This window comes from Peromyscus californicus, unplaced genomic scaffold (assembly GCF_007827085.1).
Source record: "Peromyscus californicus insignis strain IS unplaced genomic scaffold, ASM782708v3 Scaffold_3__1_contigs__length_106647218, whole genome shotgun sequence".
NCBI lineage: Eukaryota > Metazoa > Chordata > Mammalia > Rodentia > Cricetidae > Peromyscus > Peromyscus californicus.
In genome coordinates this window covers 78367792-78390947 of record NW_026294551.1, presented here as the reverse complement: position 1 = coordinate 78390947, position 23156 = coordinate 78367792, and the positions used below count along the sequence as shown (strand labels likewise).

The 23156-nt window shown below is 40.7% G+C and overlaps 1 protein-coding gene across 6 annotated transcripts in view; it reads left to right on the top strand.

Moving 5' to 3' along the window:
* Positions 1–23156, top strand: part of Ebf1 (EBF transcription factor 1) — a 411013-nt gene that overhangs the window by 25042 nt on the left and 362815 nt on the right. For all 6 annotated transcript variants that reach the window (XM_052758377.1, XM_052758378.1, XM_052758375.1 and 3 more), the window contains exon 6: positions 17099–17167. In XM_052758377.1, the coding sequence (XP_052614337.1) occupies positions 17099–17167 (69 nt within the window). The remainder of the gene's footprint in view (positions 1–17098; positions 17168–23156) is intronic.

Genomic DNA, 23156 nt, shown 5'->3' with positions numbered 1-23156 from the left:
AGATGGGCCTAGTACTTCCCCAGTCTGGCGGCCCAACTGCTCCCTCCTGGATAATATACAGCCATTTGTTCGGGGATATTTACGCTAGAGCTGTTTCCATGTGAATGTTTGAACAGCATTAAAAACGAACATATTAGTCGGGATGCATTTATCGAACTCATATGGCTGTACAGACAGCCTGTTATCTGTGTGTGTGTGTGTGTGTGTGTGTCTTGCTGGGGATGAGGACTATTTGGACATGGACATGCGTGAATTGTTGACATTGGTTTTTGAAGCAGGGAAGATTTGGTTTTAGAGAGGAATTAAAATATATATGCTTTTAGAATCAAACTAATGGGCATGATGGTTGCACCCAACTCAAAGTTCTGCTGTGAAAATTAAATGGATCCATATCTGCAAAGGGCTTAGTACAGTGATTGACATATATTAAGTATATAATAAAATTAGCTGTTCTTATGATTTTATTATTATTGCTCAAATGAGTTGACGACATAGTCAATTGTATCTACTAATGTAGTAAATGCAGTAACTATCTGAGTAGAATATCATTTATAACTTCTAGAAAAAAAAGTCATATGGAATTATTTGAAATATTTAGTTTTTTTTTCCCCCCAAGGCATTTGAATAATATAAGGGCTTTTAGTTCTTTGAGACAGAAGGGATGCATCAGAAAGTCCCCTGCACTGGGGACTTGCGTGCCTTTTAGTCAGGGCCTGATGTAACTGAACAGCATAGTGAATATGATATCATGCCTAGCTCACTTTTGAAAACGGGCCTGCTTAGCTGCTGAGCTGGAATTACATCTTTGCAAATTGTTTGCCAGTAGCCAAGCTGCTACTTGAGGCAAAACGAGTTTTTATTTTACTCTACTATTAATGTTAGATTGCTGTTTGATACAATTGTTTATAAAATGTCAGATTTACGGTGTTTTTCTTGGCATGGCTTAATTTTTAACTAGGGTTCTTTTGCCTACTGGAAACCGGGACTATATTAGCTAGCACTTTTTTTTTTTTTTTTTTTAATGAAAGGCAGTAGAACTTGGTGGGCAAATGTAATAATTGTTGTTTAGTGTGTCGGTACCGTAGGCATCATTGTTGCTTTTTGATTAGCTCAATTCTTAGTAATTTGCTATTATTGATAGCTTATATTTAGAAGGTACGCCCCCCTTTTTTTTGATGAAGGCAGTTTTTATATTTATGGCCCTTTCTCTAAGGTGACAAATAGACTTTGCCTTTTGTTTGGTATTCAGAAATAAGAGTATCATTTTCAAGGTTACTATTTTGATTTATGTGGGAAATTCAAGTTTTTGTTACCCCTCCTCTCCTCCCTTCCCCACTTACTTCCTCCTAATTGCAAACCAAGAAAGATCCCTAATGAGAAAAATGCACATTCTCACTGCTCCCTTGATTCTGGTGTGGGGCACAAAGAGTTAAAACTATTAGAAAAGTAAACAAAGAAAACCAAGCTCAATTCTCTGAACTTCTCTAGGCATCCTATTGAAGTATGATCCCGGTGTATGCACCACAGTGTCGTTTTCCTTTTGCTGTGTGGTCTTTATCCCTAGTAAGTTTCAGTGGACTTTTAAGCCTCGGTAATGTTTTGGAAAAGCCAGGGGATGAACTATACTCCGAAGAGGCCTTTTTAAAGAGTGGCAACTGAGGCAAGCATGGTCCAGAGACTGACTGATTCTCAGAGATGTCACACACTGATTTATAACTAAGCGTTTGAAACGAATGGTGTTTTCTCTTTGGACAGCAATATTTCCACTACTGCTGTTTTGGGAGGGTGTGAAAGTTTTAACAATGCCTACGTTTTTCTTCTTTAGTTAATTACTTAAAAAAAAAATATGGTTCAAAAGACCATCTGAAAACGAGGAGAGGGCTTAGCAGGAACTTGTATTTGTTTCTGCCTGCTTGTAATTTTCTGTTAGAGGTTGACATTTGGAGAGGAGAGACTACTGTTACGTTAGAAAATCGGGTCTCCAAATACGACCGGTTTTGACAACTTATCTCTTAGTAGCGCCAGGTTTTGAAAGTTGAGGTGAAGTTATTGCTATTTACTGGTTTATGTTTCTTCCTGTCCAAGCATCCCTACTGCCTTGGGGGATTTGTTTGCTCTTGGTAGGATTAATGTAAACATTATTTTCTGCTTGATACTTTATCTTTTGTTTCTATGGTTATAAACCTCAACTTGATTCACCTTCAATGATTTATTTAAATAACGCATTTTAATAATTTCTCTTGCTCTCCCTCCCATCTTCGTGGTGGCTCCCCCATCCTCACTTCTGATAAACACATTGATTTATTTAAGCCAGCGCTGTCTTTGTCGCTCTCTCAGCAGACCACCTTCCTCCCAATGAGCAGACACATGATTTACTGTGGAGTATGACAATGAGCCTTCTTCTCAGTGCTCCATTGTCTGGGTCCTAAACCAGCTGTCTGTTAAAATGGTTTCACTTAAAATAGTCAATGCTGTTTATATACCCCCTGGGATCTCCCAGCTGATCCAACCTCAATCAGCTTGCCTCAAACCCCACAGAAGCATACATTTAAATTAGGAAGAGAAGCTGAAACCCCCAGTGCTCCCCCCCCCACCAAATTAGTGTTAGAAGATACCTACTCTTTGGGGGGGGGGTGTGTTAATGTCTAGATTTGCTCAACTGTGAACCAGTCTTGCTGTGTGTGCTAAATGTAAACAGTGAAAATGCTTTTAGTAGAGGAGGCAAGCTAGAGGAGAACTTGGAGGCAGGGAAAGAGAAAAGGAAGGCTGAAGTCTACCTTAATGTTACTGTGACATCAGAGCTATCCAAATAAATCTATCATACCCTCTTATACCAGCTCCCATCCCAAATGTTCATTTCTGAAACTCTTGTTTTCTGTGTGTTGTATGTGTATATGCATGCATACGTGTTTTCAGCAAGTCTTTTCAGTGATTAAGAAATCTGTAGTTGTTTATCTACAGTCTTAGGGGGAGTTCTGCCTTTGAATCACACGGGAAAGCTTGCTCCCTTAATGTGACAGCGTAGTGTACTCTAGAGACAGGAATTTTGTCCTTCCTGGCCCATGGCAGACTTCTACTCTCTTTTATTGCAGAATTTCCCAGAAGCAGTAGTTCTTTTTTTTCCCCTATGCATTGAGAACTCTTCTTATTCTATCTAGGCCCAGGGAGAGGGAAGACAGAAACCTCAGATTCCAGATCTCCCCAGAGTTCTTAATTATTTCTGAGCAAATCCAAACTCTCGGTTTCATTTTTCTATGCTTGATATGGTGAAAGATTCTCTGTTTTGACTCCACTGCCAGAAGCAGAGTGGTAGCTTGGTATTTGGTAAAGAGATGAGTTACAGAGGGGGTGAGCCTGTAACAAGTGATGCTCAGTTACCAGGGGAAAAAACATGGGACTTCTGGGAGTCCCTGTGATGCCCTGCCCGGGTAGGGGGAGGGGAGCCCTCAGCAGATTTGCCTTGCAGGGTATTATTAACTGGATATGGTCATGGTCCCACTCATTTCAACTAGTAGCCTTGGTAATAATAATAATAATGTTTATCTCATCCAGAAAGATCCAAAATGAGATCTTATATAACTGATATGCCTGCCACCCCCTACCCCTGCCAAATAACACAATTTCTTCCCCTTCTCCCACCCCACCTTTCTCTCCTCAGTATGGAAACTTTACTGGTACCTGTGCACTGACTTACCAAGTTACTCATTTCAGTTTAGCAAGGCAAACACTGAAGTTGAGGCAGAGGCTATGTAGAGTCTTAGAACATGTAAACAACTTAGTGATACAAGGCTGTAGCACAAATTCATCATCAGATTTTTTTAGCACCTTGCTTGAGAATCTGATCAGTCATTTACTGTGTTTTCTTTCTCCCTTTTTTGATTTTTTTTAAAAACAGTGATTGCAGAAAATAAAGCAGACACAGAAGTTTTTAAAAAATATTAAATATATTTATTATTTAGTTTGTGTGATCAAGTGCACACACGTGCTCATGTATGTGTGGGGGCTCATGAGTGCCACAGTGCATGTGTGGAGGCCAGGGGAAAACTTGTCAGCTCTATCCTTCTGCCATGTGACTCCCCAGGATTTAACCTCAGGCTACCAGGCTTTTTGGTGAACCCCCTTACTTGGTGAGCCATCTCACTGGCCGCAGTTTCTGGTTTTCAGAATATTTTAATTAATTCCTTCCTTCCTTCCTTCCTTCCTTCCTTCCTTCCTTCCTTCCTTCTTCCTTCTTTCTTTCTTTCTTTCTTTCTTTCTTTCTTTCTTTCTTTCTTTCTTTCTTTCTTTCTTTCTTTCTCTTCTCCTCCTCCTCCTCCTCCTCCTCCCTCCTCCCTCTTCCTCCTCCTCTCTCTCTTCTCTCTCTCTCTCTCTCTCTCTCTCTCTCTCTCTCTCTCTCTCTCTCTCTCTTTCCAGACAGGGTTTCTCTGTGTAGCCTTCGTTGTCCTCGAACTCATTTTGTAGGCCAGACTGGCCTTGATCTCAGAAATCTCCCAGCCTCTGCCTCTTGGGATTAAAGGCGTGTGGTGGCTGCATTTTCTTGAGTAAAGAAATGACTTGGGAATTTGAAAAAGTCATTTAGGAATATAGGAAGGAGGGCCAGTGAGAAGGCTCAGCAGGTAAATGTGCTTGCTGAGTGAGCCTGGAGACCTGAGTTCAATTCTTGATCCCCACATGATGGAAAGAGAGAACCAACTCCTGCAATTTGTCCTCTGACCTACACACACACACACACACACACACACACACACACACACACACACACACATATACACACACACACACACACACACAATGGCACATACCCCTCTCCACAATATAATAAATAAATATAATAAGAATAAAGGAAGAATTATGTATGCATGTTGAAACTAGTGATTAAAGATTTGAAACATAATAGGACATTAACATAATGCAAGTTATTGCCCCAGAAAACAGTTATGTATGACTAATAAATGGTAAAATGTAGTATTATAGTGTGCAAAGCTGACCTGTGGTCACTGTTGGATGGTGGGCATCACCCTAATCAAATGGTCAGAGTTTATGCTGCTAATAAGCTTGTGGATAATAGAACCTAGTTCAGAGAGGATTCAGTGTCACCCTGTGCTGTTGTCCTGCCTTGAAGTCTAAGACTGTAATATGATCTGGAGAAATCCAGACAAACCGAATAGAAGGATGTTCCACAAAGTAACTGGTCTGCATTTTCAATAATGTCAATGCCATGAACTCCAATGACTGGAGGATATTCAGAATGAAAGGAGACATGACAGCTGAGCGCAGTGATTAGTACTGGATTTGCTTTTGCTGTAAAGGACATTATTAGGTAATTGGTAAATCTCAATAAGGTCTGGAGATTAGATTATTCTATTGTATCAATGCTAATTTTCTGATTTAGATAATTGTGCTGTGATTATGCATGAAAATGCCTTGTTTTCAGGAAATGCATGCTGATATATTGAGGCCATATCTGCAATTTGCTAAAAAGTGATTTAGGGAAAAAGAGAAAAATAGGAAGCAAATTTAGTAAAATGCAAACATTTGAGGAATCTGGGTAATGAGTATCCTACCCTGGACTTCTAAAAATATTCTCTCAACCTTTCTAGAAGTCTACAGTTAAAGGAAAAAACATTTTATTTTTTTTTAAATACAAGGTTATGATGAGTTAGCCATAAAAAATAGTTTTGATGGGCCAGTGGTAAAGAAATGTGCTTTTTTTCCCCATCACCCAAAACCTTTTTCCTTAATTTTTAATCTGTTGCAAAGTTTGCTTTGCTTTGTGTTCAGATACTATGATCAGGTCATGACCCATGGATCTGTCTGCACTGGGTCTTAAGTTGTGGAGGTTCTGTCTCCAAGTTCAAAACCAAAGTACACGAGAAAGAATGAGAAGTTAGGTACAGAAGTACTTTCGTGGCACCACATAAGAATACGAATAATCTCTGGCTAATTTAAATAGCTTTGTCACTGAGAAACTGAGGATTCTGTGAATGTGTGAAAGTAATTTTATTAACAATTTGAAGCTGTGTTATATTAGTATTATGCAGTGATACAGTGTTAAGGGAGTTAAGTGTATGCTGATGCAGAATCCTGTTCTACCAATAGCACTGTGTTTTTCTTTGGCTGGGATAGTAACCTGTAGATCCATGTGCAAGCTTGAGGGTTTGGGGGACCCTGGGTGGGTGCCCTGAAGCATAATGTGATTGTGTTACACACACACACACACACACACACACACACACACACACACACACAGGAGAGAGAGAGAGAGAGAGAGGAGAGAGAGAGAGAGAGAGAGAGAGAGAGAGAGAGGAGAGAGAGAGAGAATCAAGCATTGTGGCTGGTGGTTCAGGACTCTGGATTTTGAGAATGAGACAGAATTCTTCGTTTAGGGAGCTGACTGTGACTTCATCCCCCACACAACATATACTGGCAAGTGCTCCTGTTTTGGTGGGTGTACACCCTACACCAGCACATGTTTTCAGCCTCTTGGTAGGAAGAGGGGTTTTCCCCTGACTACATCGCTACAGAAATGACATAGTCAGTGAACAGACTTCTTAGTTTTTCCCAAACTTGTTTTCTGCTGCCTGCCAGTTAGAACACTAACTGTTGTATTTGGTAGTAGTGGAGAGGCAAATATGTTCTATTGGATAATCAAACCCACATGATTTTCTATATTTGAAATACAAAATATTGTAACTTCTTCAGCCTTCTGAAGCTTCCCTCTTTATTGATTAGACTTATTTTTATTCTGTATGGAAAGAGAATTATGGTTGTCTTGACAACAGATGCCCATCACATGCACTGATCCAAAGATGTGCATAATGAGGTGGTTGATAGGGCAGAGAGGATCACATCCTATTCCACTCAATTTGGGCTGATCCTGAGCAATGTGTCCTGAAATAATCAGCCTAGTGAGGCTTTTTGCTCCTAAAAGTTAATTGGCCCCCAGCAGGGGCAAGGCAGTGAAGAACAAGATTGTTACAGGTAATGCTCTGCTACTTGCTTCTATTTTTAGCTAAAAACATGTCTTTACTTTCAGGCCATAGTGTACGAAGGCCAGGACAAGAACCCTGAAATGTGCCGCGTGTTGCTCACACATGAGATCATGTGCAGGTAAGAAATTGCTCGCTTGCTCTCTCTCTCTCCTCTCTCTCTCTCTCTCTCTCTCTCTCTCTCTCTCTCTCAAGTAAAGATGAATTTGGATATCAAATCTAGGCAAAATCAGTTCCATTGGTTGGGTATATGTTTATTTTGCTCTTAGTAAATAATCTAGAAGAAAGGATTCTTAGACACATTTGACAGTGTCAGGGATCGCGGCGGGTTCTCAATTACTTATTACATTTCATCTTGGAAGACATTGGTTTGCGTTTTGATACTTCACTGTTAGTGGCCACAGAGCCGTGCCCTCCCTCATCCTTCATGGCAGAGTCAAATACAATACAACCTGCTCAGTGGTGACATTTGCACCCAACTTCATGCTTGGTAAAACGAGAGTTCACTTGAAGCCGACAGAGGCTCCTGGTTGGGTCAACTTGAAAGTCATAGTTCCTCCTTTTGAGTTCTACTTAATATAACCCCCCATAGACAAGCCTCATTTCTTCTTAAAACTGATTTCTTTCTTTCTTTCTTCTTTCTTTCTTTCTTCTTTCTTTCTTTCTTTCTTTCTTTCTTTCTTTCTTTCTTTCTCTTTCTTTCTTTTTTTTCTTTCTTTCTTTCTTTCTTTCTTTCTTTCTTTCTTTCTTTCTTTCTTTCTTTCTTTCTTCCTTCCTTCCTTTCTTTTTTTTTTCTCCTTGCATTTGGTCTTTTGAGTTGTCCTGTTTGTATCTGAACATGAAGTTACTATTTCTTGGAGGTAGTGAGCTCTGAGATTGAGGGAGGCTAGTGAAAAGGAATCCCTAAGAGGTCTAATAATGTATGCTCCTCACATATGAGTCTTTTCGCTTCCCACTGTAATCATGCTGAAGTGGCATCTGAGACCACCTTCACCTCCATGGCCTCAGCCAGGCCTGCACAGGAGAGGGACCAGAAACAGGGGGCGGCCTTTTAACTTATGCTCTTATTCCCTGTAAAATAACCTAGCGTTTTGCTCCCAGTATCTCTCAAGTAATTGGATAAAGCAGGAAGATGCCACTCCGCATCAGATGAAGGCTCCTAATTGCTTTGTTAGCTGAGCAGGCTCTCCCTGGCACAATGTGTGCTCGGCTGCTGAATGTCATTGACCAATCTGAGTGAGTCTTCAGCTGCTGTTTCGGCATGGGCAGCCCTCATCTGCTGCTCCTGGACTCTTCTGGAAAAGAATCTCAAAACCCTACAGGTGGAAATAGAATCGAAAGGGCTTCATGTGTTTCCTGAATGAAGTCCCAAATATTAACATTTGGGTCTATAAAAATTCCATTTTCCCTTTTTAAAAAATATACTTTTGATTTATAGTTCGAAGATACAGAAGAGTTTCGCACATTTTGCTTTAGTGATTTGTAAAACTCATTAATTATTCTAAAAACTAGGTTGTTTTTGTTCAGATTTAAAACAGTAGCAGAACATCCCCAAGTGGTGTGGGACTCCTTACATTAGTGGCAAAAGTTAGGTTTACCCTGTGTGTATGAACTGGATATAATCTAGCTGAGTGGTACCTTTCAGAATTAAAGGAGCAAACCCATTTTGAAAGCAGTAAAACCTGACCTTGTCTATATTACTACTTCCCCAACCATTTCTCTATTATTTTAGCCTCCCACAATTAGCATGCCATTAGGCTGAACCCTCCATGTAGAGCTGCACACGACTGTAGCCAAACAGGAAACAGGAAGATGGATTTCAACCAACAGGGCAAGCACTATCTATACATCGTGTATTTGCATTTTGTATCTGCATATGTTTGGATTATGCTGGAGAGAATTCTATTCTTGAACTACTTAGAGATATATTATGCCTTTCATGCACAGGCCCTCCCCTCTATTAATGCAGTTTATATTTCCCTTGTTTTTAAAATTCATTGGTCCAAAGTGCTTTATGATGCTGGTTGGTGTGCTTTACTGCTGGCGTTCCCTCTATTTCTCAGAAACATAAAAACAGCAAAAATAAAATTCTCAACCCACTGAAGGCAAATGATGCTGTTTGTACCGCGTGGCTAAGAGGGAAAAGCCATATTCCAAATGTCATCTTGCTAATGTTACAGATTACGGCTTTCCTGGCTGCCTATAGATGCGGAAGGGGGTACTGTTTGTTTACCAGGCTGCCATGACCCCCATTACACAAACCTGTCATCTATTGTGTGGCTAACAGTCTTTTAAATTGCAAATCTGATGCTCTTTAGGGGGCTTCAGGAAAAAAAATTCTCACTTTCCATACCATCCTATTTCTCTTGATTTCTTGCCTGTTGTAAGTGGAAGTTGGGATGTGCTGAATTTGCACCAGGGGTGCAAATGCAGCCTCAATTATAAGCATAAAATTAGAATCTGTTTCACCATTAATCAGCCTGGCTAATTGCTATGCACCCACCATTAGCCATATGGTGTGAAAGACAGCTTGCTCTCCCCCAAGATGAAATTTCTTCATTGCAGACATGAAATAGTGAAGGCCCTGGATTTTAAAATAGCTTGTTTTAGATATTTAATTTCTAAACAACTTTCTGCTGTGCTTTCTATCAAAGCTAACGGCACAATAAAACTTTGCGTTGATGTCACAAAAGCTGTATGTTTATAGTGTGCTGGCTATGATGAAGGAGACAGAGAATTTCGTTCCACAAGAAAGGGTTTGGTGCATTCTGTTCATCACAGGCAAATGTAAGGGAAAGGAAAAAGATAAGCAAGAGCCAGTGGTGTCTCAGGTGTTGTGAATTAAGAAAAAAAAAAAACCTTTGTGTTTTGTGGCGAAGGTGACCCCATTATGTGAGGTGGCTAAAGGAACTGACATTATTAGTTCATAATTGTTGACTCTTGGAGACAATCCCTCTTTGATTTGATGATGTGGAGCACTTCTGTAACACTATGAGAGAACCTCTGCCTTTTGGTGAATTGGAATCTATCACACCAATATGATGAAGTTTTTTCAACATAAGATGACTCCGTGAATCCTTATTTTTTTTCTTAAAGAGTAGGATTCTATGAGGGGTTTGCTTTATGAGCACCCTAACTTCTGTGTTTAAATGGAACCCAGCTTGAGAGGGGGATGGTATCCTGCTCTCCAGGCAGGCCGAGTACACAGGTGTTCAGTTCTAGTATCTGAAGAGGGCAGGTTATAGGCGCCCACACTAGGGAAGAATTCTTGCTTATTTTATTATTTTATTTTGTAGAAGAACCATGAATCTCAGGCTAGCTGCTTCCTCTTGTGCTTCCTTATTAGGCTTTTTTCTTCCTTCCTTCCTCTTTTCCAGGTTTAGGCTGATTTCCTCCTTCAGACATCCACTTAAGTATGACTTCTCCAGGGAAGTGCCTCTGGCCCTTGGCCCAAGTCATATGCCCTAGTGAGCAGTCCAATGGACCAGGTGCTCTTAACCTTCATAGTACTCTGTGCCTTGCAATGACACCTTACTGCCTGTCTTTATTCAGCCAAGCCCCTTAAAGGGCCCGGGAAGTGACTCAGTTTTCTTTTATGCTTCAGCTGGCCCAGTTGTGAAATGGGACATTAATACTGTCTCGGAGAGTAGTAGTTAAGGTTAAATGCCATAGTTTCTATAAATTCTTAGCATGATGCCTGGCAGAGTCAGAACTGAAAGCCTGTTATGATTCGAAATAATATTAATAGAAGCAGTAGTAGAAGCATCATTTGTGCCTGGCCAAGTATTTGGTACTTTGTTGCTCAAAGCAACTGTTGGTAAGAAAATATTGAAAGGAGGTTTAGTGTCTATAAAAACCTAGGTGTACCTGTTTCATTATGGTTGTGGTGGTGATGTGTCTTTATTTTTTTAGTACCTACTATGTGCAAGGGCTTGTTGAGTTTAGAGCAAGCTAGGAGAGCTTGAAGTTGGAAGCTTTAGACATCACTTGGCAAAGGTTCTAATGTGATGGAAGACTTAGGCAAAGGACTATGTCAGTTGAGAGGGAGGATGAACTATTTGTAGATGGGTCATACATAGCAGTGGGAATGGAGAGAGATGAGATGGGAGAGGGATTTTAGAGGCTGCATTTAGAAGAGTTTATGAGCCAGGTGGTAGTGGCACACGCCTTTAATCTCAGCATTTGGGAGGCAGAAGCAGGTGTATCTCTGTGAGTTTGAGGCTAGCCTGGTCTACAAAGCAAGTTCCAGGACAGCCAGAAAGAGAAGACCCTGTTTCAAAAAATCAAAAAAAAAAAAAAAAAAAAAAAAAAAAAAAAAAAAAAAAAAAAAAGAAAAGAAAAGAAAAAGAAGAGTTTGTGGTCCAGGCAGGATTGCTTTGTGGAGGTATATAGCTGTGCAGAACTGTGGCCCGGAGCTGGGAAGAGGGACTTGGTCAAAGATAACCAGCTTCAGACTATGCTTTTCAAAGGTGTGAGAGAACTGAAACTGCAGGGAAGGTGGGATTGAGAAGTGTGGAAGAGCAGGGAGAGGAGAGAATGGTTCCATCTTGAGAGGAATGATCACATTGAGTAAGAAGGTCACACTATAGAATTAGGAAGAATCTTGAGCCTATGGGGTTCAAGAATGAAAGAAGGGACATCAAGGTAGGGAAATCAGCCATGGGAGATTCTAGTGCTGGTGCGATGCAGATGGGTAAAGGAGGTAAAAGCCTCAGGTCACTGGTGACTCAGGAAGTAGATTCATGTAGGTACCCTGAGGCTGGCATCACAGTTTTTAATGGACCCAACTGGTAAGAAGTGGTGGCCACTCTTACAGGAAGAATGCTGATCAGCGAAGGAATGAAGGAAGACTAGACAATGTTTGAAAGCACAGAAAAAAAATCAGTCAGGAAAGCAGAGTTCCAGATATGAACCCCATTAATTCACAGGGCCAAGAGTGCCCTGGTAAGACAGACTGGGTGGAGACTGCAGGATTGAGTGCTTGGAGATCGAGTGTTCTGAAAACAGGGAACTTGTAGGTGCGGGAGGGTGATAAAGGACAGAAGAGTCAATAGGTCAGATTCCTTCAGAACTTATCCCCTTTGTAAGTATTAATCAGGTTATCTGGTAATTCACAGAGCCCATGCTCTGGTCACTTTGGCTGAGGAGGGTAGGAATCTTCATTTTTATTGAGATGCTCAGTTTGAAATGACTCCTTAAGCAAGGAGTGGTTGCACCTGTCTGTAATCCCTGCACTTGGGAGGCAGAAGCAGAAGATCACTGTAAATTCGAGGTTAGTCTGCGCTGGATAGTGAGTTCTGGCCCAGTCAGAGCTGCCTCACAAGCCTCAGATCTTAATTGTCCCTATGCACTACCCAAATGGCATCGCATATATCTCCAGTGGCAAGAGGCTCTTCTTCCAGAAAGAAGTTATGTGCTTGAGATGACGATCTGCAGGCATCAGGACTAGGGAGCATTCAGATGTTTCCTGCCCTGATTTATGAACCAGTGAGTCAGCTCACTAGACATCTGCCACCTGTGTTAGGCTGCTAAGCAAGGGACTCCTAAGTCTGCTCTTTCTCTAACTGGGCAGAACTAGTTGGGAGCTACACGGTTCCCGCTGAGGAAGAGGCTGCTGTTCTGAGTCTCCCGTGCATGTAGCCCACACCAGGTGTGGGGGACTTACTGCTGTGACTGGCCACATGGCCGTCCTGTCATTTGGGTTGTAGATTAAAGAGGGATGCAAAAAGTAGTGGCACCTGCTTGCTTTTTTGGGGATCCTGATCTTGGGCAAATCAAATCAGGCAAGCCCAAGTCCCCTCACTAGATGCCTGCTGCAGGGAGCATGTGCTGAGCCTGAACAGGCACAGATGGCAGGAGGCTGAGAGATGCTGTGTGAGTAGATGGGGGCCTCAGGCATGCTCATTCTGTTTGCTTTGATCAACGTGGTTCCTTTTCCCTCGAAGTACTTCTTCAACTGTGTCATTTACTGGATTGCCTCAGTATAAGCCCTCTTCTGCCTAAACACTAGTAATTTCATTCTTACAGCCTGTCCTTCCTGGTTAATGCATGCCTTGGGTGTAGTGGAGATCAGTGCCCATCTTTCTTTCTTTGACTGGAGTGGAGAGAAATGCATCAGTTTAGACTGTCTTCAATGGTAGTCTGTCAACCCTACCTCCTTTCCTTTTAGTGTATAGAGTGCCATGAATATAGAGGTGCATACACACATATACACTTCCAGGTACACACACACACACACACACACACACACACACACACACACACACACACACATATTGCTTGTACATACATATAACTGTATGATGCAGCAGTGTGACCCAAGAAACAAGAACCTGTTTAAGCTAGTTTTAATATTTTGTATAAACTTTTCTTTCTAAGTGTGTGGTGACTTTCATTTCTTCCTTTTTCTGTCTTTTCGATTTTCCTTACTTAATTCCCATTCTGGCCTCTTCATATGCCTGTGTCTTTGGGTCCCTTGGAGTCACAGCAGAGAGATGTGGTAGAATTCATCTTACTGTTACCTGGGCATCTTTGTGTCATGGAGATGAGGGCTCTGCATAAGGTGAACAACATCTCTGGGGCCAAGAGTGGCATTTGTTTGGAGGAGGAGGTTTGGTGTGTGGATGGGATAGAGTGAACAATGCCTGACTAGAGAGTCAGCTTTGCTTTTTGATCTGCCATTCCCCCAGTACACCACACTTGTTCCTAAAGTTGTTGATGAATAGTCATCCACTCATTCAATCATTTACTCATTGAGTCATTTAATAGCTGAACTCTGATATTCTATCTCAAGCTTTATGCATGGGGTAATGGATATGGACAGTTTCTACCTTCATGACGCGGATAAATTAGCAGAAGGGGAGGACGGAATGGGAAAAATTCCCAAATAAAATGCCCCAATACATAAGTAACAGGTTGAGCTGTGTTGTAGTAAATGCCCAAGAGAAAAACTTCTTAATTTAGATTAAGGGTGAAGTGTCAGGTAAGCCAGGGCATCTACACTGACTTCCAAGGGCCAAGGAAAAGTGGTTGAGAACCGAAGGACAGGAGGAATGCCCAGCAGAAGCTTGCCTGGCCTGGACTTGAGGTCTGATGGAGCACGTCATGTTAGAGGGATCGCAAGTGGCCCATGAGGCTGGAGCTTGGCAAGCTGAAAAGAAAGGGTGACAGGTCAGTGGCCTGGCACTATGCCACACTGGGTTTATTCAAAGTGCAATGGGAAGCAGTTCAAAGGTCTTAGACAACGCAATGGCACAGTCCCCGGAACATTTCAAAAAGATCTGCTGGATGGGACAGATTTGTTAGGTAGAGTCAAAGTGGAGACAGCAAACCGAAGAGGGAGGCTTTGCAGTACTCCCAGTAATAAATTCAAGTGACTGGACTGAAGACAGTAGCGGTGGGTATGGAGAGAAGTCCTGGGCTTGAGTGGCGGTGGGTGGGGGGATGGCTCACCCACCGTTATAATCAAGCAAGCTGGAAAAGTTCCCCGAGGACATTTCACCCAGGAAGGACTGTAGTGGGGGTATAGCCACCAAGGGTCTACTTGTTTTGAGAAGGAGAAGGAAGGAGAAACAGGCTTTCTCACCCATCTGCTTTCCTCCCTGGATAAAGGCCTGCTTTTGATAATCACTCCCTCTGCATAGCCCAGGCTTCTCAGACTTGGAGTAAGGTCAGGGTATAAACACAAGGGTGACCCTGGTCCTGCCCCACCTTGGGTTCTTAATTGGGCCAGCCATTCTTAAAGATGACACTAACCTGACAAGCTGAGAGAACACTGGTGGAGGGGATCAGCCCTCAGGAATAACAAAATTAGGTTTTCAGATATTATTTTATACATTTTGTGTGTGCATGTGCATGTGTATGTATGTGTGGGTGTGCATATCATCGTGCATTTATGAGGTCAAAGGACAACGAGGGAGTAGGTTCTCTTTCCACCCTGTGGGTCATGATCGGTTCAGGTCTTCAGACTTGGTGGCAAGCACCTTTACTTGCTAAGCCCCTGGAGTTGAGTTTTAAGCTATTTATTTTGCGCACATGCCAACTCCTAACATTTCTTCTCCCCTGTGTCTTTATTGGTCTCTCATAGTGTGACTTAATAGTAGAACAGAACTTAGGCTCAGAGAAAAAAGTTTCCTCTGAATCAGAAAGTGACTAGGTTGTGGGGGAGCTAGTGTTTTTCAGCTGGGGCTCTGAGAATGGAGACACAATTCTTTCTATTGCCTTCTGAAAATAAAGACTGAGAGCAAGCTCCAAGCTGATTCATCTCTCAGGGATTCAGTGAAAGAGAAGAAGATGTCTCAATTTTGGTGAAAGACTTACTATGCTTGGAAATATTTCTGGGTCTTGAAAAGTGAAATTCAATGTTTGGTAGTCTCTAACAGGTATCTAAATTTAGGGTGTGTGTGTGTGTGTGTGTGTGTGTGTGTGTGTGTGTGTGTGTGTGTGTGTTTGTGCAAGTATGTGTATGTTTGTGTTAGTATGTGTGTATATTTGTCTGAGTATGTATATGTGTGAGTGTGTGTATGTGTATGTGTTTGTATGTGTGTGAATGCGTGTGTATGTTTGTGTGAGCACTGTGTGAGTGTGTGTGTGAGTTTGTGTTTATATATATTTGTGTGAATGTGTGTGTGAGTGTGTGTATGCTTGTGTATGTGTGAGTGTTTGTTTATATGAGTATGTATGTGAGTGTGTTTGTGTGTGTGTGTGAGTGTGTGTATGTGTATTTGCACACATTAGAATGTATAAGAGAGACAGAGAAAAGTACATATTTTACTTATGGTATGTAGTGGAGTCCAGTTCTTGAGGAACCTTCCACCCTTCTTCATTGATCAAGCATGTTCTTCCACATTGTAGTCCTGGGTGGAGCCCAGCCAGAGGACAACTTGTTACTTACAAGCATATTTCAGATGGATAATTTTCTTCGGAGGGTGGGTATTTTTCAGAAACATGATATTTTCAGCTGAGGCTTGTATATCTCAGGTGGTAGAGTGCACGCAGGAAGCCCTAAACTCAATCCCCAACACTGTAGCATAAAGTGGGTATGTACCTGTAATCCCGGTCAGCACTGAGGAGGCAGACGGAGGAAGATCAGAAGTTCAAGATCAGCCTTGGCTACATAGCAAGCTTGGAGCCAGTCTTGGATGCTGAAGACCCAGTCTTGAAAGAGAAAAGAAATACATGATTTTTATTCATCCCTTTAAAATACCTTGGGTTTCAAATTATCTGTCTATGTATGTATGTATGTATGTATGTATGTATGTATGTATCTATCTATCTATCTATCTAAACCCAGCAGTCTCAAGAGCACAACAAAGTAGGATCTGTGTAGCAAGATTTCTTTGCGATGGCTATTCTTCCTGTGTTCAAATGTTTACAATCAGGGGTGTGCTAGCCAATGGATCCATTGTCCCTGATTCTCTCAGAAAACTGAAGTGGTGGCCAGTGCAGTTCATCAAAGTCGGAGGACTGAGGATGGACTCTGCACTTTTTTTATGTCTCACTTCTCCTTATCTGGATCACTATGTGTTGCCTTTATTCTCAAGAAGATGTTCCAGTGCAAACCGTCATTGCTTTGGGATTTTTGAGAAGGTTGTGGTTGAAGGAAGTGCCACCCATCAAAAAGAGGAGAAAAAAAAAATCCACTTAATACAGAATGACTAGAGAGAGAGAGAGAGAGAGAGAGAGAGAGAGAGAAATCACTCATCCTCATTATTGACGCCTTCCACACAATTAGTGTGTTCTTGAGGGAAGAATGTTTGATCCACCCACGACCCTGAATATTCTCATTGGGTAGACGTAAGAATACAGTACTTCACATTGAACTCTGCCAATACCCGGGTAGTGAAGGAGAGACCCCATCTTAGGGCTGTATTCCTGGCTCTGCAAGAGCCCTTTCCCCTTTCTCCTCTGAGCAGGGAGAGGTTAAGCCTGGCCATTAACCCATAAGTGACCCAAATAGAAATTTCTGTTCCTATGATCCGTTGATTGCCAGGTATAGCTTTGTGGTAATTCTAGCATTTGCAACCCAGCAATTTGAACCTTCTGTCTGCTTAAATGATGATTTTACGTTGTAATGGTTGGTACTAAATCCTTTCGCTTTTGCTCCGTAGCCGCTGTTGTGACAAGAAAAGCTGTGGCAACCGAAATGAGACTCCCTCAGATCCAGTGATAATTGACAGGTAGGGACCACTCTTCTTTCACTGGATTCTTAGTCTGCATTATAATGAAACACCTGCTTTGTGTTGCTCATGGGTGAGGGTTAGGGATGCATGTGGCTGAAGTTTGCCTGTTGGTCCTGACTTAAACTGCGCTGAGTGATGGTGATTTCTGGAACAGCCATATGGAATGTTCTTTGGAGGCCTGTTTCTTGGATGGCTCTGGTTTTGTGTCTGATTAATGCTCATAAAGTAATATATATATGTGCGTGTGAGTGTTCATTCCTCACTCTGTGTGGTTCAGTCCCCATGGTGTATCAGGAAGCTTCAGAAATAAAATAATAATAGTTTAGTGATTTATGAAATGTGGTTGGGTACTTATAAATATTTAACTTTTATTTGAAAAATGTTTGAATCATTATCACTTTTAGCTACAGTAGTTCTGTTGGACGTAATCCATCTACATTTTAAGGTTTTATTTATGCATAAAAGCAGTTTAAAGAGATCTGTGAACCAAGATTTTTCTACTGTTGTTTCTGGGCTTGATTGCGGCTCACATAGTATTGTAAGTTGATTAATTTATCCTGCTTGTCTTAATTATTGTGTTTTTAAACAGATCCATATTACTAATCTGACATGACCAAGTAAATCACTGTAGAACAATACATCTGTTTCAGTTCGTCAGTGCAGTTATGAGTCAGTGTGCACACATTATGCAGAGTGGCATCCCAAATATTCATTTCACATTTTAATTATTGAAATTCATTGTATGGAAATATGTATGATAAACCATTTGTTACATAGCATTACTCATTGAGAAGTAAATGGCCTGGAAGCTTTATAGAGACTGTCAATTGTCAGCTAGGAAAAGAGCTAGCATCTACTCACTGTGGGAAAAAAAGTCTTCATTCAAATGAAGCAGATCCCTTCATTGAGGAAATCAACAGCCAAATGAACATCCCATTTGGGGCTTTGATAATACTGTCTTAGACAACAGCAAAACAAAGATGCAACAAAACAATCTGTCAAATTCCTCATGTTTTTAAATTTTGATTTATCGTTTTTCAGGTAAAGAAACCTAGGTATCTATTTTGTTCATCTTAGTTTCTATCAAAAGACTGTCGGCTATGACTTCCATGAGTCTTCAGGTTCTTAGCTCAATATTGATCATCAAGTAGCTTTGTAAAAGTTTCAGTTTAGTCGAGTATTCTAGTCAGAGGTCTCATGCTAATATAATCACGAAAAAATACATATTTGATATGCATAATAACATCTTAATCCCAAGTTAAAGGAGGTGAAGGTTCAATGTACGGTGATGTTGTCTGGTGTTCGTTGAATGAGAACGGCATGCTTATCTGAGAGAGCAGACATATCATTCATAAAGTTGTATTTTCTGCCATGGAAGATAAAAATCTGCAAACGAACAAGGTCAAAGGCTGCCGGTGTCATTTGTGTATACCTTTCGGAGCACTGCTTCCCTTTTTAAGCAAGTATTTCTTACTCTTGTGTTAAAAAGAAAGCATACCATCAAAGATCCAGCCTAAACATTCCCCAAACTTTGAAACCATAAGCATTCTGTGGTGCCTCATACTCCTTTTCGATCTATGTGGTGACGAGGACCTACCGTGCCACCCGCAATGAAAACACTTTTTTTTTTTCCCCTCTCTCTCTTTGCTTGTGAACGGGTTAAGCTTTAAAGTTCTTCATTTGGTTTTAAGCTGTGACTCTGATGCAGAAGGCTGATATGACTGTGGTTTGAATAACATCTGATTTTGACCTGTTCCTGTGGGTTGCAATGGCAGGAGAAACTTGACTCAGCAGCGCTGTAATTAGCCCGCCCCGTGTTTTTGAAACAGGATTGTGTTACCTGGATTGCATTAGTGTGGCTTCTATTGTCGCTGCCTTGCATCTGTCCCAGTAGGGTACTTAAAACCGTTTCTTGGCTGGGGGAGTTCAAACAATTTAGGCAGAATAAGTCTGCACTTTTTGCTGTTGGTGGCTTTAGAGATATTGTTCACGACATCTATCCTTTTCATTCCCCACCCCACCCCCACCCCGCTTTCGGTTAGACAAAGTAGAAAACCTTGTACAGTTAGTTTGATTTCTTTAAGGTAAGGGCATTTTAAAGACGTCTGAGACATCCTGGATGTGTTCAAATCCCAATATACATTTGTTTGCTGGTGTTTACCACTGTCTGACATGGAGTTGTCTTCTCAGGCGATGAGACCAGTTGATAGGCAAAGCTTCCAGTCGGCTATTTTTATTTGCATGTGAGTTTTCAGAGTTATTTGCCCCTTCAGTTTGCCAAAGGTTTAAAAACTAAACAAACCTCCAGTCGTGTCTCCGCCGATATGTGAAAATTCTCTTTCTAATAGCGAGGGATGAAAACCACAAGAACTTAGGCAAGGAAGGACAAAACAGAAAATATTTTTCAACTGCACAAAATTGCTGCAAAGGGGAAAAATATGATGGCAGCGGTGTTTCAGTTTCCAATTTCATTCCCTGTTACAGATTGCATAATATCTATTACGTGCTTAGGGTTTGATTTGCTTTCAGATTTATGAATATGAGTCCCTGAGCCTGCTGTACTCAGTAGCAACAGCCAGTTCTTACAATATGCATACTGTATGCAATATAGGGCCAAGGGTGTGGGCTGTTGTGGCCTTAGAAGTTACCATAGCTTTAACACACAGTCACCTCTTTCTGAAAGCTAATAATTTCTAGCTTGACCTTCAGAATTTGGAAGAACACTGCTATTTTTATCAGTCAAAAGACTTTTAGCAGTGATTATTCAAGAAAACTATTTATAGTGTAGATGGAAGAGGCTTTCTGGTCACACAGCACTGGCACAGGGTCAGCCATTTCTATGTTAAAATTTGGCTACATTGTTTGTTGCCAGTGATTTGGAGACCAGTTTGACAAATTGCATGTATATATATACATATATATATGTATATATACATATATATATATGTATATATACATATATATACATATACACACACATATATGTATATATACATATAAAATGGAATTAACAAAATCAGCAGTTGTACAGACAAGTTTCTATTTCCTTCCAGTGACATGCAACAAAGTAAGAAAATGTGACCCAAATTACTTTTTTCAGTCATGACAATTTGTCAAAATGTTTATTGGAAAATTGCTATGTGGTGTAGGAAGGGTGCATCTGGAGTCGACTGCTAGGTTACATTTCTGCTCAATGCCAAATAGCTTGATTAAGAATCATAAAACCCCAGCCTGTGCCCAGTGATCCAGATATTTGGGCTGTGCAGACTTGGGAAAAGTCAAATGTGTTATGTTTAATAGCTGATGAACAGGAACTAACAGCAGCAAATTTCATTATCTTTGAAATAAAGGGCTATGTGTGGTAATTATTGTTAAAGTAAAAAGCAAAAGATGACTTCCAGTTATTGAACTAAGGTGGGGATTGGTTTAACATCCACACACTAAGTCAGATTTGAATTTAAAAGGTTTGCAATAAAATTCCTGTTTAGAAATTGAGTACATTGTAGTTTTATTACTACACTGGATATCCTTGTGTCCTAACCTTTTTCCTTGGAGTTATCTTAGTTCAATAAATAAAACCTCATTAGACTATTCCCATTTCAACGAGTTTATTAAATTTTGCAGGAGTAATTAGCATAAGCTGTGCTAATTTTTCTGGAAGACTAATGACGGAGGTTCTTAATTAGGTTTACTTTGTAGGAATCAGAAAAGAGACTAGTGACAAAAGTCACCCAGGGTACTCTGAATTGGGAACCCACTTTTTCAGAATCCATGCGACTTCGGTTTCTCTCTGGAAACTCGGTTCTGCATGCCGTAAAGACTTTTATTCTGTGTCTAGTTAGCTACAATTAGGATCCTTGCTTAGTTGAAAAATATTTTTTTCCTAGATTTGTCTTGAGGTGGTGAGATGATGAATACAGATGGCCTTACAAAAACACCTCTTTCTTGGCAAATTCTACCATATAGTTCCTTTCACAGGATGCACTGATGTTTCTGGCTAGAATATATGTGGGGCAGGAATAGTTCTATACTGTTCTTTAATTTAGCATCAGTATGATGGGTGAAATAGATCAACTAAGCAAATGAAGTCTTAAGTTCTTGGGACTATAGATCCTTAGTGGTCAACACACAGAATTTGTTTTTAAGGGGTAGAAATAATACAAGATAAACTTGTAAAGTGTGTCAGTTAAAACCCAGTCCTTTCAGGATTATGTAAAATGTCGTTCAAGTAACCTGCAAATTTTGGGTCTCCCAAATCCAGCATTTAAAACTTAGATTTTTTAAAGCCCATCAACACATACTCATCTAATGATTTGGGTTTGCTGATTGCCACAATTTTCCATTTTAAGACTCTGCATCTATGCTTAAGCTAGGAGATACAGAGCACGATGTATGACATTAAAGAAAATACATGACCTTTGTGACACAAAACCACAAGCCTATTTGGAATTAGTTCAGGCATTACTTATCCAAAGCTCTCCTAAACAACACACAAACAAACAAAACAAAAAGAAAAAGAACCAAGATTTTTTTCCAGAACGGTCTAACATTCTTCTACATCTAGGTCATTTAAGTAATATCAATGGGCTTTTCGATTATTATAATGCAGAATGAAATTGTCAGTTAGGAAGTAGCTAGGATGCTCATTTAATCAGCCACAGGTCATTTGAATAGAAAACGTTGGGCTTGCTGGGATTGTTCAGACAGAAACTTTGACTGAAGGTCCATGTTTTAACTTAAGAGGTCAGGTGTAGAGGCAAGGCTTTGCAGAAAAGGAGTATTATCCTATTATTACGCTAGCATTCTTGACTAAGTTATTGCCCACGTTTTTCACATGATCATGTGACCATCAGAATGAAACAACAGTCACATGTCAACTCAGGACACTCCTAGGCAATTTTTAAACATTGAGCATGTGTGAGAAAATGTATTACCCTGAATTTCTGAAGGCATATGGGTCTTCTGTCTTTTATCATTTAAACCCCCAAATCCACGCAACATGATTTTCTATTTTTCCTTCTCATAGGTTCTCAATCTGTGGGTCATGACTCCCACAGGGGTCACATATCATATATCATTCACATTACAATTCATAACAGTAGCAAAAATACAGTTATGACACAGCAGTGAAATAATTTTATGGTTGGGGGGGCCACCCCAACATGAGGAACTGTATTAAAGGGCTGTCTCCTTAGGAAGGTTGAGAACCTCTGCCTTAGATGAACATGAAGATATGCATACTAAATGTTGCAAATGAGATCCTTAGCCAGGTTCATAACTTCATCTGACTGCTCCTTCAGTTCTTACCTTCCTCTTCATCCTGTCATTCAGAAGGACCAACCAGCGAGCTGAGAAGTGTTCATCACAGCACACAAGCTGCTGTGTGGGTCACCAAGAAGCAGAGGTGCAAATGCATTTCTCAGCACGCTGATAAACCTTCCTTACCACCTCATTTCCTAACTCTGACTGTTCAGTTAAAACCAAAGGAAGAGGAATCCACTCTGGAAAGCTGACCCAGGCTGGATAATTGGCGTCCTTCTGGTTGCTTGGAGAAGCTTCTATCTTTTAAACAGGGGAGAGTCAGCATCAGCACAGAGCATGAATTTACAGTTGTTTCCTAGCCCTAGTGCATTTAAACATTTGTTTTCTCAGTGGGAATTCACATGTGATTATTAGCAATGAGACTTATGTGAGCAAGTATCATTCTCAGTTTTACACATATCACATGGTACCATTTTGAGGATGAGCTGAGAGCTCTGAACACTTGGGTACGGTTTGCTACCATGATAAAAAAAAATTACTAATACAATTAGCTAATAGCAGTCTAGATTCCATTTGCTATCAGCTATTCTCAAATACACAACCAGGATACATTAAAATGCGTTTCAAATATGCTGACAGTAGATCATAATGCAAAGTACTTTTGCAGGGTGTTACACTACAGCAGACACTGTATAATAAGCAACAGTGGTTTTCCTGTAAAGGA